At 35.6% G+C, this 17,878-nt stretch overlaps 1 protein-coding gene across 4 annotated transcripts in view; it reads left to right on the forward strand.

Moving 5' to 3' along the window:
* The window catches only part of LOC115886294 (transmembrane protein 189), a 53,381-nt gene extending 35,824 nt beyond the window's left edge, over positions 1 to 17,557 (forward strand). For all 4 annotated transcript variants that reach the window (XM_030905382.1, XM_030905386.1, XM_030905383.1 and 1 more), the window contains exons 3-5: positions 13,774 to 13,985; positions 16,478 to 16,696; positions 17,132 to 17,557. In XM_030905382.1, the coding sequence (XP_030761242.1) occupies positions 13,774 to 13,985; positions 16,478 to 16,696; positions 17,132 to 17,392 (692 nt within the window). In that variant the 3' untranslated portion in view covers positions 17,393 to 17,557. The remainder of the gene's footprint in view (positions 1 to 13,773; positions 13,986 to 16,477; positions 16,697 to 17,131) is intronic.
* The last annotated feature ends 321 nt before the right edge of the window (positions 17,558 to 17,878 follow it).

The raw sequence follows: 17,878 nt of genomic DNA on the forward strand, positions 1-17,878 counted from the left end.
GTTAAACATGTTGTATCGGTCATTATTGATTAGCTTTAAAATTAATTCAAAAAAAATGTAATGTCAGTATTTTATTTGTCTTCCATTTAATAAACAAATATATCGTCTTTAGAAAAATATAACACTAGTTGACCACAATATACCGTAACACTTTAAACCACGAACGTGCATTTTGCTAACCATGATATCCTCAGGTGGCTAAAACTGAAGTTTTAATCATCTTCTTATGGTTGGAGTAGAATATAGAATGTTTAAGAGGAGGGCCCGTGTTAATCACCGCGACCTTACAGATCTAGTGTGTGTTCCGTTAAGTTGTAGTATGTAGAATGTTTAGGAGGGGAGTTAGTCACCGCGACCTTAAAGATCTATTGTGTGTTCCCCTTTCTTGAGCTATCACCCGTTATAACTCATCATACAGTCTCAAGGCTTTAACAAAAGTCAGTATCTGAGACGGCTCCATAGAGGCCAGCTCTCCATCCTTGACATCAGTCGTACCAAAGTTCATGGCACGAATGGTCGTCATCTCGGCGCACTCAGTGATGAGGTGTTCTGGTGTTTCCCCATATTCCCCACAGAATCTGCATTCGCCGTTGTTTCTCAGCTTCAGCCTACTGAGACAGTGTCCTGTTAGGAACCCCGTGACAATCCGAAGATTGTTTTTACTTAAATCATGGAAAACCTTTGATTTTCCTCGGTCGTAGGTTCTGAGGAACATTTTCGCGTGTCTTAGACCGTTGGAGGACACCCATTCCAAGTTGCGGTTGGAGTCTTCCAGATTCTTCAGTTCCGCTTTCAGCTGGTTTCCGCTTGGAAAACAGAACGGTTCTGGTCCAGTTAGTGGAGTGTTCGCTCCTTTCCTAGCTAGATCATTTGCTTTTTCATTGCCTTCTATCCCTTGGTGAGCATGCACCCAGAGTAGGAGGACTTTATTTTCTTTGTCCAACTTGTTGAGCTTCTCTAGGCATTCTTTGACCAACTTCGAATTGATGGTTACTGAGTTGAACGCGTTTAGTGCTGCATGACTATCGGATAGGATGGCAATTTCCTTTCTGTTGAGTTATAACGACTTATAATTCATCATACAGTCATACAGTCTCAGTTGTTTCTCAGCTTCTATCTACTGAGGTGTTTGTTGAGGAGACAGTGTCCTGTTAGAAACCCCGTGACAATCCAAAGATTATTTTTAGCTAGATCAAGGAAAATCTTTGATTTTTCGCGGTCGTAAGTTATAAGGAACATTTTTGAGTGTTTTAGACCGATGCCGTTGGAGGATTCCTATTCCAGGTTACGGATGGAATCTGTCAGGTTCTTCAGTTCTGCTTTAAGTTGGTGTCCGCTTGGAAATCAGAACGGTTCTGGTCTAGTTAGCGGAGTGTTTGCTCCTTTTCTAGCTAGATCATTTGCTTTTTCATTGCCATCTATCCCTTGGTGAGCGGGCACTCATAGCAGTGGACTTTATTTTCTTTGCCTAATTTGTTCAGGTTCTCTACTCATTCTTTGACCAACTTCGAATTGATGGTTACGTAGTTGATCGCTTTTAGTGCTGCTTGACTACCGGATAAGATGGCTATTTGGTAGGTGCCTATTGGTTCGCCGTATTTAGTTCTCGGCCCAAATACTCCTATCCCTGTTCCTGCTTTGGTTTTGGAAGCATCAGTATACATTGTTATTGTATGGTCTTTTACATGCTGAGCAAAGGTACATGCCCTTCCAATCGTTTTTATTGCTCAATACTACTGTGAGGTGTTTTTCAAAGTTGTAAATTCTTGGTATGTCATCCACTAGGAGTTGGAGGAGTGGAATTTTATTTTTGAGATTGTTCCAAGCCCCTGACCTTAAAATTGACCTGACGATTATAAAGTTTATGTCACACAACAAGGGCGATATTACAAAAACCACCACTTACGAGTATCTGTTCATCCTATCCTATCGATTTTTTGTATTATGTATGGAACTATTAACTGTAGCTTTTTTTTCACTTACGCCTAACCTCGCAAGGTCTTATTGGCTTCCGGACAGATCAAGTGTTTTCTGGGCAGATACCTGCCATTTGGAAGGCCTGCGATTGGCTGAGCGAGGAGACACCTTATGGGCGCAAAACTGCAATAATCACTGACAACTCAGTTGCCATGTCGGCGCTGAACTACCACATCTACCATATCCTCCAAAATAGTCAAAAAAACATGCGACAAGTTATCCTACATAGCAAATAGATACGACATAAACTTGCTTCGGGTTCCAGGCTACAGGAACATCGAAGGGAACGAACGCGGTGATGAACTTTCAAGGTGAGAATCGTGCCTTGATATATCAGAAGAAGATTTTACTCCCCCCAAACTATAAAAAAGACATTTACCTCCATTTTCTGTCTATGGCGAACAGTAAATGGAAACCTTTAAGCACTTGCAGGACAGCCAAGAAAACTTGGCCAAATACTACCTTAAGAAAGCTGATAATTAAGTCGCGTGGATAATTGCGGTATATACGGGAAACTGGCCAATTGGCGAACATGCGGCGAGAATGGGCATCCCTTTTAACGAAGTTTGCCGAAGCTGCAAGGACTCGAATAGTATGAGAGCTAGCAACGTCTGGAAAACAAGTACTTTAAGAAAGCTGGCTCTTTGATATATCTTTTACTATGCTCTCTGCAACAGCGGACAGTTCCTATATTTTTATTTAGTCCTTTAAATTCTAGTATTGAATATGAATCGAACAAGTCTCCATAGCGCGGCGCGAAAACGTTCCGCATATAAAGCGAGAAGTCCCGAGTTCAATAACGGCTCGGGGAAAACTTTATTTTATTTTTGTTTATATTCTGATAGTAAAGTATTAAATAATTCTGGTGATCAAAAAAACAATTATTTATTACTTTACTGCGATATCAGAATATAAACAAAAATAAAATAAAAAAAAAGTTTTCCCCGAGCCGGTGTTGAACTAGGAACTTCTCGCTTTATAGGCGGAACGTTTTCGCGCCGCGCTATGGAGACGTGTTAGATTTATATTTAAGACTAGAATTTAACGGACTAAATAAAAAATTATAGGATCTTTTAGCGCGGTAGTGGACGCACCGTCTATCGGCAGCCAGACGACTCGCACGCTGTTCCAGAGAGCATAGCAAAAGATATATTAGAGCCAGCTTTGTTAAAATACTTTCTCGAAAACGTTGTTAGCTCTTAGACTAGAAACGGTCCTGCATATCCTGTACCTCTGTCCGGCTTTTTATAGTACCCGGAATCTTTTCTTCGGAGGTTACAGCTTCGTAAAGCTTGAAGATATCAGGAAGAGCATAACGGAAGTCAGTGTGCTTGTAGTTTTAATTCGTATATACTCAGCTCACAAATGCTTAAACATTTATTTTCCCCTTCTAAAAATTACAATTCTTATGTTAAAACAAAAAAAAATAGTGCTCAACAAGTATAAACACGAGATCGATAATCCTATAATGCCATTCAAAGATATTTTAACGGAAGTGGTACTCAAAAAAAATCCAAAAACAAGTGGCTAATTAAAAAAAGACATTAATTGCTAATTATATATTCTTACAAGCATATCCCAATACCTACATGTTCTATTTTCAGTAGCAAACAAAACAATAAAATACCTATTAAGTAAGATTTCACAATATCGATCTTTTCCAGTTCAATCGATAGACATGAAAAAGGCGCGGGTTAATGGAAACGATACCCCTCCTGTCCTGCTGCTCTAATACCGCTTGTAAAAAATGTATGCGTCTCTTCCATTGTGTTCACGATACTTTATGCACCAATCAATTTTCATACCTTATTGGTAATGCTTTTATGTTTAACTTCCTCTACGGATTTTGACGATAAAATTATAATATCTATAATGAATTTATTTCAATTTCAAGACGAAATAAATTATCTGAGCGTCTAAACGGCCCTTTAGTCGTGTACGCTTGTGGCTTTTCGAAGACAAATACCTGTTTGATGTATTCGATATTTAATTCCCCATTTTTTGTCTGTCTCCTTTTTTAAATAAGCACTATTTCTTTTTTTTCACGCGCGAGCAGTATTGAGTTTATTCTCAATTCTGAATTTTGGTTCTTTCCAGATCTTATTTGATTTTATTTAGCCTGTAAATTTGTATTAACTATACATACAGGGTGGCGCCTCTCATACGCCGCGGAGGCTCCAAGGAGAACGACAGTTTGTGCTGAAATGAAATTTTGTGAGTATACCGGGTGCGTCTCAAAAGTGGCTCACCCCTATAACTTTTTTACCTTTTCAGATAAAAAAACGAGATTTGGTAAGTTAGTATATGACATAAATTGGGATTGATTGGTGTATTCAATTTTTTTTGGTCACTTCCTGTTTCACCGGAAATGACTACAACATTTGATTTTTAAATGGCACCCTCGGTTTTTTTACTTTATTCGATAGAAAATGACATATTTCAACTTTTGACATTCCCGCTTAATAAAAAATTGTATTTTAAAATTCAATCTAGGGTGCCATGGCTATGCTAAAAACACTAATTCTTCATCAAGGAGCCTTGGAAAAATAGATTTGATGATCTAATGTTTTAGTGTCTTGTCCTGGCCAGTTAGAAAATGCTCAAATCGTATTTTTAATAATATTTCAATTTTTTCAAATGGAACGACGGTGGATCATTAGCATATTTGGAAAAAGCATTTTTTTACGAATAATTTGATACCACACACTTGGTATTTCGAATCAAATTTTCGTTACGAACCGGAAGTTATAATTTCAAATAAACCATATGCGAAAATGTCAAAAGTTAACATATGATATGTCATTCTATTCAGAGTGACATTTTCTATCGAATAAAGTAAAAAAATACCGGGGGTGTCATTTAAAAATTAAAAATTGTAGTCATTTCCGGTGAAACCGGAAGTGACCGAAAACAATTGAATACGTCAATCAATCCTAATTTATGTCATATACTAACATACCAAATCTCGTTTTTTGTTTTGAAAAGACAATCATTTTATGCAGTTAACAGGAAATGGAGCATTTTAAGCATTTGATTTCATCTAGCTAATTTTTGTCACATATATAATTATAGGTTTATATCTAGTTTTAATTCTGTAATAATTAAAATATGTTTTAAACGTGTATCTTTTTATTACCGTTGAGAATTTAACTCTACAATCTTTAATTTTTGTTAAATTAACAAAAGGTTCATACAGCCACCTAGATTTTATCAAATACTAAAAATCTACTGACGCAAAATCATAAAAATTATAATATCTAGGAAAATCTTTGTCTGAGGAGTAGGCAACCTTAATAATATTTTGAAGATATATAAATTCCCCATTGAATACCGGAAAAATATACTGGGTGTTGTATTTAAAACAAAGGAATAACTTGCTTTTAAAAATGACTAATGTTCCATATCAATTTTGTCTCACCCTGTATAACTTTTCGGGTCAAATTTCAATTTGGTTTAACATACAATGGTTCCTGTAATTAAATATCAGGCTACACAAGGTCGACTAAAATGTAGGTAGCTATTATCAAAATTTAAAATTTACTCTTCATTTTCACAAAATGTGAAATATGTCAAAATCCTTAGATTTTAGGTATATGCTTCTTTAATAAAACTCACCTTTATTTTTTTCCTAGAACCCGAAAATCAATTAATATATAGGGTGTTCCATTAGAAAAAAACACAACTTTGATGTGTAACTTTTTTTGGAGACACTCTGTATAATTCTATATATTTTTATAAAATGCTTTCGGTTAACCTGCATATGCTGCCAAAATTTCATTTCGATATAAACTACCGTTCTTCTTGGAGCTTCCGCGGTGTATGAAAGGCGCCACCCTGTATAAAAGGTGGTTCAAAAAACATGTACGTGGGAGATTCCTCACGTAAAAATAAATTTTAAATTTTATATCAACATTGGACCATGATGTTCTACGTTGTTTCGTAGTATAAAAGAGAGAATTTTTATTGTCTTTTCAATAAAAACGACTTTAAATAATTTTCGTTCTTTATTCTCCAATTTTGTTTATTTATCAATAATAACAACTGATAGCACCATAACAACTAACTACCCATAATTCTATGCTTCCAGGAAGGAGTTATCAACCTAGGTTTTGGCGCGAAATTTAAATAATTCTTACAGTAGTAGTCTTAATTTTTTTTCGATTTATTATAATTTTCTTCCAAGTGGTTTTAGCGATTCGAATAGAATTTTGAGGGTAAAAGTTAATATAAGTGCGACATATTTTAATGCTAAAAAGTGTCAATATATTCACCAGGGACGTGCATATAGGCTATCACTGGAATATTTAAGTCATTTTCAAAATGCTAAAAAAGTCAGCTTTCAGACAATAGCTTAAAATCAAATGACTTAAGTAAGTAATTAAAATGATTTAAATCAAAAAAAGACTTAAGTGAGCTTGCAGCTCTGAAAGCAAGTTTTTAGAAACTATAATACCTACCTAACATTTTTTTATATCACTAAAGTGCAATAAAAAAATCACAATAGTATATCGACGTGTCCCAGTATAATTATTACCTTACTATGAAATCAAATATCATTGATTTACTGAATGTATTCCAAGAGAATCACTCAGTATGTAAAGTTTATTAGCCACTATGAGTAAACATTTTCACATTAATTAATTGCACGTGGGTTCCATCTGATTACCTAATTTAAATAATAACTTTTAATAATATTGTTATTTAATATGTTTATGTTTATATCGTTATATTGTTGACGCATATTTTTTATTTAATTTACTGAATACTATTCTATAAAGTTTGTTATTAAATCATTAAAATTTTAATATTTAAAATATTTTTTTAAATAAACTAATTAAACTGGTTAAAAACAACAAGAGACGACGCGACGCATGACGGATTGTAAAATCGCTTATTTCTGGGGCTTACTCAACCGGGTCTCACAATGCAAATTCACCTCAAATATCCATTTAGTTGATCATTGGCAAGCACTATCTCATTGTACATGAAAATAACAAAACAAACATTTACTGATCTAAATAGTAAGACTCACCGGGGGATACTCCGCCCCCTAGCCACTGATATATTCTATTCAATATATCACATTCCATATTTTCCATCTAATTCAAATATCATTCGGTTATATATTGGTTAATAATCTTCAACAACTAGCTAGTGTCACCTGAAATAGTATAGGGGCTTCCCCCGGACGCAACTCTGCCGCTAAACAGATTCGCATCCCAATCGAATAAGCTAATTGGGGTACCTCACTAGTCTCTCTACCCCAACGCCGCATCGTGTCAATCGGGAGACCTCAAACTCTCAAGACCAACCTCGAAGGAAAGACGTCACCAGAGGTTTTCTTCCGGTCAAACGACCCGTTGCCTTACAGTACTTGCAACGTTTATAGTCAAAAGACTCTCAACCCTCAAATATCAGCTCTATGACAAACACAACACAACAGCCGGCTGGCCAGTCTACTACTGAACCGCCGTAGGCAAGCCAAGCCTCCTCTTACATCACAATTTTACCGAATCGTAAATGTTTACATTACTTGCCAATGAATCATACTATTTTCTCTAATCGACTTTAAAATAGAGTGTTTTAGCATTACTAGATAAATAAATAGAGAGTTTCCGAATTATAAAACCATTATTATAACCAACTTATTTTCCAGGTTTTACAGGATTTATATAAAAATCTATCCATAGTTAACTTTTTAGTGAAATAAATGGATTAGTATGGACGTCATCTGCCCTTTTTCACACATGCTACCTACTCTACTCTCCCCTAGACTATCTATAGTACCATACTGTCACTAGCACCACAGCTCTTTACAATATTCTAATAGTGAGATAGTTCTACTATCATTTTTTATACCAATGTAAACGACCCTTGACGGTGAATAACTTTATACAGGGTGTCCGAATACTCCGTGGACATAGAACTAGTACTATAAACGTTACAGTACTTACTTTTGGAATCAAAATAAGTTCATTGGGCATAAGTTTCCCCTATGCAGAAGTACTTCGTTTGTCCGCTAGAGGACATCAAATTTTAAAAAAATAATCACATTTTTAGCCGACCATACCAACAGGTATGGTAGGCTATTAAGATCGGCAAAAAAAAAGTTTTTTTAATTTCACTCAAAATGAGTTATTTGGGTCATAAATGACCTAAATACAAATTATTTTCATGGTGTTTGTCTGTCTGTCTCTCTGTCCGCCTGTCCGTCCGTCCGTCCGTCTGTAACACGATATCTCAAAAACCGCTAAACCGATTTTAACCAAATTTAGCACAAAAATACTGCGGCACCTGTGAATCTGGCCATTAGTTTTACGTGGGGGTGGGGGGTTGGTAAGGAGGTATGGGAGGGGGTTAAGATTAGAAATAATATTTGCACCAATATTTGTAATAACATCAAAATCAGTCAAAGTCGCTGTTTTTGAGATAAAAAAAATTGGAAAAATTCCTTTACTTTGATACTAAAAGAACTGCCTACCAACTTTTTATTAACATAGTTTAGTATGGGCGACTATACCTGCCTCCCCGCACCAATTTTTTTTTCGTAAATTGGTCCTTCTAGTATTTACTACATTTTTTGTCTCTTGTAAAAAAAACGCTACCGCGCATACTTTTTGAGGAAAAAAATTGAGCTGACTTCCAAAAAATGTTTTTGTCACATCAGGTTATAGAAGCGCATAAATTCTATATGCCTTAATAATCTAGTTGGCAAAAACATGGAATTTTATGTTAGTATCACAAATTATATTTGACAATAAGCTTCATAAAGAGCTTATGAAAATTATTTTTGATAAGTCTGCTTTGGAAAAATAAGTTCCCCAAAAATGGCGAAGAATATGCGATGGGGCCTTTTTATACAAGAGACAAAAAATGTAGTAAATACTAGAGGGACCTTTTTTTACGAAAAGAAAATCTGTCGGCGGTATAGAAAATATTAAAATATTTATACTAAAATTTATATAGGGGTGGGAGGTGGGAGTAATTTTTACCCTTCCCGTACTTTTTCTTGATTTTTGTGAAAGTCAAAAAATGTTAAAGCACTTAGCAAAGCATAGACACCCTAAACCTCATTCAAATCGGAATAGCGGTTTTTAAAATATCTAAAAAAATGTGTTTATTTTTTTTTAAACTTGATGCCCAAACGAAGCACTTTTGTATAGAGGTAAATTGTGTCCAATGAACTTATTTTGATTTCAAAAATACGTAATTCTAAGTCGCAATATTGGGACACCCTGTAAACTCTCTCTCATAGTGGTTATAATGGTTCACTAACTACTGAAAAACACGTTATTCCTACAACTTCTCTCTTAAGTTTAGTGCATCTCTTATTTTATTATTTTCTAAACCCTTCTACAAAACTCCCTTAATGGTTTATTCGCAGTTTGTTACGTTACCGCGTCCGCGTAAATATACTTTTAGCAATCATTGATTAACCCTGTATAGTGCGGTTAAAAGTTGACTGACCGCACTATTATTAGCGGACAAATATTGATAATAGTTTCCGACATTTCGGTCGCGATTTAGACGCAGTTAAAAAATAACTTTTTTTCTTAAGAGACAATTAATCCATAAAAACCAAAAAATTTCGGTCAGATTACGACTTGGAGAAAGCTGCGACTAACAATATGTACATTTTGTAAGGTTTTTTCTATTAAAGTCTTTAGTAGTAAACAATCTGCAATGCTGTTTATAAAGCACCTTAAGATATACAGGGTGTTTCAAACAAATGCGAAAAACTTCAGGGGGTGATTCCTTGTTCAAAATAAAGGGTAGTTTGCTTTATAAACGTTGGGTCAAAAGTCAACCATTAGGGAGATATCGCGGTACAAAGATGGCGGAAAAATATTGTTTTTATTTTTTATCTTGAAAACGAAAAGAGATAGAGACTAATGAAATTTTACGGAAGAATTACTGTTATGAAAATACACTTTCTGGTAATTTTTTCACTTTTTTAAAATGAGTGGAAGGGGTTGAAATAAACTACCCCTATCATTCTTGTTAATGAAATTTAAAGAAAAATCTTATCAAACACATGCAAAAAAAATATTTTTGATAGTTTAGTTTATTTAGAAACTTTTTTATCTCTTGTATTTTTTTGATAAAACTCACCGATTTGAAATTAAAAAATAAAATGTAAAGCATTACATGTCAGGACAAAAAACATTTTTGAGTTGAATTTGCAGTTAATTCCAATCGCAAATGGCAAGTGCACGGGTTACATGTGCACATGAGCCACCTTAATATATCGATATAATAAATATAATCGAACACCGCTAGAGTGTCTATTTGATAAAGATTGCCTCAAAAGGACAGTGAAATTTCCTAAAGACATTATGATTTGAAGGTGTATGTCCAAAATAGGCCCAGAAAAGTATAAGGTGGTAGAAAGCATAATTGATGCGTCAAAAAATCAAAAAAACTTTGAAAAATATTCTTGTGTCAAGTGGAAAGGACAAAGGTCCTTGTAACCATTTGTTCTGGTAAAGACCAGGACAATAATTTTATATTTCAACAGGATGGCGGGGCATGCCATACAGCTAAAACTAGTAAAAATGGTTTAGGGACATGAACATCAAGGTTGCCTCATGGCCTTTGCACAGTCCGGACCTTAATGTTATCGAGACATGTGACATAAAACAAAACAAAAATTGTGCCACCATCCCCAAGAAACCATTGCCCATTTGACGATGGTATTAAGTGGATTATGGCAAAATTTTTATTCTGGCGTATGTCAACCATTAATAAAAACAATGCCAAACAGGCTTGCAGTGGTTGCAAAAGTTCATGCCGATGTAACGCCATATTAGAACAGTTATTTTTCAGTGTCCGAACATTTAGTTGTCACGATTTTGTGCAATCTTTTTGTTTATTTATTGGCCTACAGTTTATTTTAATGTTTATAGAAACTAAACTATTTAAATACTCATTAGAAATGTTGGATTTTAATATATTTTAAAAGTATTTCTTAAATGTAAATAATTCAGTTAATGAAAGTAAAAAAAAATAATAAATTTTTGTTTGTCCGAACATTTAGTTGTTAGGGCTCGTAAATTTACACTACAAGATTTAGCTCTGCGATCCATTCTATAGCATCCAGGTCAGCCTCATGAAGACGATTTAAAGAGAACTGCGCCTTTGTTAATGGGCACTCTGTTGCGATATGAAAAGGTGTATGTTCAGAATGTCCGCAATCGCAGTTAGGACAGTCGGTTAGTCCCCATTTGTGTGTCCAGAAGCGGGTTCTGCCATGGTTAGTTCTGAACCGATTGAGTGTTGTCCACGTTTTTCTTGGCAAATTGAATCCGGGAGGGCAGAGTACTGGGTCAGTTATCAAGTGATGAAGGTCAGGATTATTTTGTGACCATTCACGCCAGCAGTCTTCAGCCCGAAAGTTGGAATTTAGTAGCTGCTGCCCTAATACCCATGGCGGTTTTCTGGACTTCAGGCGATTCAAGAAATTTTCGCAATCATCATGGGTGGGAAGATGAACATTGCAAATAAATACGACATAAACCTGCTTTGGGTTCCAGGCTACAGGAACATCGAAGGGAACCTTCAAGCACTTGCAGGACGGTCAAGAAAACTTGGCCCAAACTAGGGCCGCCTGTCTTCTCAAATGAGGGGGAGTAATATTTGATAATAGGGGGAGCCACTGGATCGGAGTGCTTCTGATACTGCCCGTTATAATTCTCATCGCGCTGTTAAGACGAGTGAAGAAGAATGAATCAATAAGATGAGTATGATCCATGTACCAGACAGGGCAGCGATATTCTGCCACCGAATATGCGAGGGCCATTGCAGTTGTTTTAAGTTCCCTGGCGTTTGCTCCCCAGCTGTTACCGATCTTGTGCAGTATATTATTTCTAGCTACCTTAAGATCAAAAACTGTTATTATCATATCATACATGAAAAAATCATATAATACCTGTGTTATTTCATATACCGGGTGCATCTCAAAAGTGGCTCACCCCTATACTTTTTTTATTTTTTCAGATAAAACAACGAGATTTGATTTCCGATTAGGATTGATTGACATAGTCAATTATTTTCGGCCAGTTCCGATTTTAAAAATTGTAACATGCGGTTCATAAACTATGGTTCATAACGACAATTTGACTCGAAATACAATGTGTGTGGTATCAAATTATTCGTAAAAAAATGCTTTTTCCAAATATTCTAATGAGCCATCCTCGTTCCATTTGAAAAAATTGATATATTGATGAATTGAGATATTATTAAAAATACGATTTGGGCATCTTTTAATCGGCCAGGACAAGACACTAAAAACATGAGACGATCAAATCTATTTTCCCAAGGCTCCTTGATTAAAAATTAATGTTTTAAACACAGCCTAGATTCAAATTTAAAATATAATTTGTTATTGAACGATTATGTCAAAAGTTGACATATGATATGTCATTCGATTCAGAGTGTCATTTTCTATTGAATAAAGTAAAAAAATGCGAGGGGTGCCGCGCCGTTTAAAAATTAAAAGTTGTAGTCATTTCCGGTCAAACAGGAAGTGACGGAAAACTATTGAATACGTCAACCAATCCCTAATTTATGTCATATACTAACATACCAAATCTCGTTTCTTTATTTGTATCTATTTTTTTACTTCCCCTAGGAGATGGCAGACCTTGTTGTTGGTGGGGAAGCTCCTGGTCAGGTGCTGGGGGAATCCCCCCTAGCACTTGGCTTGGTCTAAGAAGCATCTCACTCATCGTCTTGTCCCTGACTGTAGTGTCGTGGCCAGGGAATTGCACCAAGACATATAACGATACCGGGCGAGGCTACGGACAGCCTCAACCTTGGGGCATCGGAGGCCACCCCATTGTATTTTACCCCTTACTTCTACATGCGGGGCTCTGTAGAAGTGGACCGACTGTCCCTAGCGACTCATGGGAACACTATGAGATCTGGTAATAATAGTAATAAAAACATCACCGGTGAAGCTGTGGGGAAACCCCCTAGCGACACTGGGAACAGTAACAATGAAAGTCCCAAGGAGCCAAACCCTAAGAGAACTACAGGAGAGGTGGCTGACACTTGCGTGAGACCATCCTGCAAGTGGCATACAAGCTACCACCTCCTCCAGGGGTCGGGAGCCTACCTCCTACCTCTAAACCCAACAGGCGACACAAGCTACCGTTTCGTCTACCCGGTCTGGGTCGTAGCTCCTCGACTGTGAAGGACACGGGTCTCCGTAGGAAGTCCTGGGACTGTATGATGAGTTATAACTCAAGAAAGGGGGACACAATAGATCTCTAAGGTCGCAGAGATTAACCCCCCTCCCACTTATTCTAAATTCTAATCTATTTTTTTAATATGGAAAATCAATATTATTCCGAAATTTTATCTACTTTTTATAACTCTGAAAATGAGACTCTGTATAAAGCAGCATTGCGGCGAATTTAAGGGACTTAACCTTTTCTTCTTTTATTTAATATACGTTTTGGCTGAAAAGCATACATAAAATAATGGAAACTAGCCAAAGAAAGTTATGGGAGCAGTTCTGTAATGATACTTTACTTGATTTGCCGCTCTCCTTTTTCACGGAATAATAAAAACCGTACTATAACCGCGATATTAACTATGATATATGTCCAAATAAAATTAATCAGTAAATTTTTAATTATATCTATTATTATTAAGCTAATCAATGAAATAGGTAATGGACGTTATTATAATTTTCAAGTTTATATTTTCTTACAGTTTTCAATAATTATTAAAAACAATTACATATATTATTGTTACAAATTCCAATTTCTAATTGTTTATTTTCTCTTGCAGGAAAGCGAATCCAAGAATGTATATGCGTGGCAATGTGTCTAACCCTTATGGCTGTTAATTTAGTTTTTATACTTTTCCATATTAGAATCGAAAGGCTCAGTTTCGTCCTCGTTGTTGCATTTTTTGGAATCGTAACTGCCGACTTCTGTTCCGGTTTCGTCCATTGGGCGGCAGATACGTGGGGATCAGTCGAGTTACCGGTGATAGGAAAGGTACGCTTTAAACTACAACTCGTCAAATATAGGATGATATTTGACGACTTTGTCGTGAGTGAGAACCACAGATAATGAATTTGGTGCGAACTAAGAGTATGACTGAGGGGGAGATGAATAATTTCGAATATCTCACAAACACGACCCAGAACAGCATACAGGGTGGTCCGAAATGTTGTTCATATCATATCGAAATGTGGTCTGAAATTCGGGAAACTTCGGCAGCGTATTCTGCAGATAAAAATAAGTAAAAAAGTTCGTAAAAAGTTATATCCTAAAAGTTAATGATGATATGTAATGATAATTTACACTTCAATTATCTTAGAACGGTTACTCGCAGCGATTTTTATCAAGAGTCATTTTATACGTAAACAATGACAAATATAGGGAAATTAAAATCACTTTCGTTGCACATCATACTACGACCACCCGCAAACTCCATAAGACGACGCATGGTGTCATTGATGACATGCAACGAAAGTCGTTCCAATTTCCCTATATGTATATTCTTTCATATTGTAGTTTTATACAGGTACAAACCAAAAGTTATTACTCTTCAAAGCAGTTATGTAGGTGGCGCCAAAAGGGTCATATTGACATCAAAATCAAATTTTGTCATGTCAAAAAACTCCCAGACAACCAATTTTTATCCAAAGATCGACGTTACTTCAGAAACGATTTGGAAAAAATCGAAATAAAAATGAATCTTCTACACCCTGTATCTCCAAAACTAAGCATTTTAGGACATACATTTATAGATTACAGTTGGGGGTTGGAACCTTTGGTGTTACACAGCAAAATAAAACACTAAATCATCACAATACACCAAAACACTTTTACTTTTAACAGGACGCGCGTTTCGCTAACCATGTTAGCATCATCAGCAGATGATTAAGACTAATCTAAAAAGCACAATTTAAGCGTTTATATATACTGGCTCAGTGGGTACCGAGTGCGCGTGGCAAGATCTAGCCAGATGAGTCAGAGCCCACCGAGCGTAACAGTTGGATTACCGCCACTAGAGTAGTAGGAACAAAGAACTTGAAGGAATTCCGTTGTCTCTGGTCTTACTATCTTTACATTTATTAATTCTGATGCTTTAATATGCATCTAATTGCCTGTAATTTGAGACTTGTTTAATTAAATTTAAATTATTAAGATCTATACAATGTTCTTTCTCATTCACCAACGCAAGATTTATCCGGTCAACCATATCTTATCAGAGCTAAATGTTCTTTAAATCTAATTAATATTGATCTTCTAGTTTACCCAACATATTTCTGATTACAATCTTTACAAGAAATTTCATAAATACCCGACCTTTCCATTGGAGGTGTTTTATCCTTTGGATTACCTAATAATTGTTGTAATTTATTATTAGCACTATACACAAGTTTATAGTTGACGTTCTTAAAAATTCTTTTTAGACCACGGCATAACTCTCTATCAAACGGTATTGAAAAAATTTTGACATTTGATTTGTATATTTCTCCACTTGACAAGTCGAATTTTCAGAAATCATTAACCTATACCTACGTTTTCTAATTAGTTTATCAACTAGTGAAGGAGAATATCCATTACACTCAGCTACATTCCTAATGTAATCTCTTTCTATTTTATATCTTTCGTTGGTAAGTGGAATACTAAGTAATCGAGGAACTAAGAAATTTAAACTAGCCATTTTATGTTCAACACTATTATATGATTCATTAGGAATATATCTGCGCGTAGTAGTATTTTTCCTATAGATATCAAATTCCAGGCAATTATTAGTATTTCTAATAACTAATACATCTAGAAATGGTAATTTGTTGTTGTTCTCAATTTCATGTGTAAATTTAATGGAAGGGAAACGATTATTTAACTTAGAAATAAAACTATCTATGGTGTCTGAATGTGTGTCAAGAACAGGAAAAATATCATCCATATACCTAAACCATACTCTTGGAAAATACTCAAACTGATTTTTAGCCTCCACTTCAAACCTGCTCATGAATAAATTAGCCAAAAATGGAGACAATGGATTACCCATTGCTGTACCTTCCCGCTGTTCAAAAAAATTGTTATTAAATTGAAAACAATTTTGTTTCATATGTAACGATGTAAGCTCATCATATTCAATCACAGTTTTGTTGTCGAGACCATTTTCGTAAAGTATATATTTATACGAATATTTTATCTATTTTTATCTGCAAAATATGCCTGAATGCTAGAAGAATATGCTATATGAATACAACCCAATGAGCAAAGTTTTGTCACATTCAGGGAACAGTTAGGTATCTGCATTTTATTGCTTTATATCAGGCAAAAGATGGGCCTGGTAACGTAACAACCACGTCACCTAGAACACATTTCCCTTAAAGGAATAAAATGCTCACTGGGAGTTCGGTCCACCCTGTATAATATGTATTTTTCTTTTCATATATGAATATTTTTTTTATTTAGAATTTCTCAAATTTACTAAATCAATCTTTGTAAATTTTCTGTTACAGAATTTTCTTCGACCATTCAGAGAACATCATATCGATCCCACCTCCATAACTAGGCATGACTTCATTGAAACCAACGGTGATAACTTTATGGTGACCATTCCATTTTTAAGTCGCATGGTATGGGACTTTATTGCACTCACAGAAGAAGACGTGCAGAAGAAATTTGCTTGGAACTGTTATGTGTTCCTTTTGGCAATTTTTGTCGCTATGACTAACCAAGTAATGTATTCATATTATGTGATCATATTTTTAAAATATAAAATATGTGGCTATTGCTTTTATTATTGTGCACATTGCCTGTCCACATATACCCATAAAATATATTGTTTCTATATCTTTCCGTTTTCGTAAAATCAATCGACGCGAATGAGGTGCGCCACCTTGTATACAATATGGCTTAAAAAGAACAAACTGTTCCTTTTTTATAATGGCAATAACTTTCAAGAACAACAGTGTCTGAATATATAAATAATAAAATAAAATATTTTGCCCCGGTCAAGATTCGAACACAGGTCTCGCGCTCCATAGTCGGAACCTCTGACACCTCTCCACGAAGACCTGCTTGACCAGTACTTAACAACGGTATAATAATAAATAATAAAAAAAAAATATAGCTTCATTACAAGCTCCTAAATTGCTACCCTCTTTTTCTAGATCCACAAATGGTCCCACACATACTTTGGCCTTCCGTCTTGGGTGGTGTTCCTACAAGAGTACCATATAATACTACCCCGTCGCCACCACAGAATTCACCACGTGGCGCCGCACGAAACGTACTTCTGTATTACGACAGGCTGGCTGAATTGGCCACTGGAAAAACTACGGTTCTGGAGCGGCCTGGAAGTAGTAATCGAAGCAGTGACTGGTTTCAAACCCAGAGCCGATGATCTCAAATGGGCGGAAAAACGCAAGTGAACAGTGCAAATCGGTATTAGTTCAAAAGTGTTCGTACGATACCTGTGCGGTGTCAATTAATGGGTCCAAAGAAGCTTTTTAATGTGAATCGAAGTAGATATGTATATTTGACCAAAGAAAAAATATATGTTATATTAAAGGGCAGAATATAAATGTATAATCCTATATGAATCTATATCATTTTTATTTTTAGAAGTAAGGGAAATTAAAACAATTTCCGTTGCACGTCATCAATGACACCATGCGTCGTCTTATGGAGTTTGCTGGTGGTCGTATTATGATGTGCAATTAATTCAATTTTCCACCGTCATTTACAGATATCGAAATATAATGTCACCGAATGACTGTATTTCTTGTATACTATACCAATACCGCCGACGGTTGTTTAGCTAGTGCGGAAAAGCAACTATATATTCCGCTCTTTAATTAATTACAAACCGTGAAACACCGTAGAATAAGCGTTTCGTGGCAGTGTTATGTTTAATG

This window comes from Sitophilus oryzae, unplaced genomic scaffold (genome assembly GCF_002938485.1).
Source record: "Sitophilus oryzae breed Bouriz unplaced genomic scaffold, Soryzae_2.0 scaffold_482_pilon_pilon, whole genome shotgun sequence".
NCBI lineage: Eukaryota > Metazoa > Arthropoda > Insecta > Coleoptera > Curculionidae > Sitophilus > Sitophilus oryzae.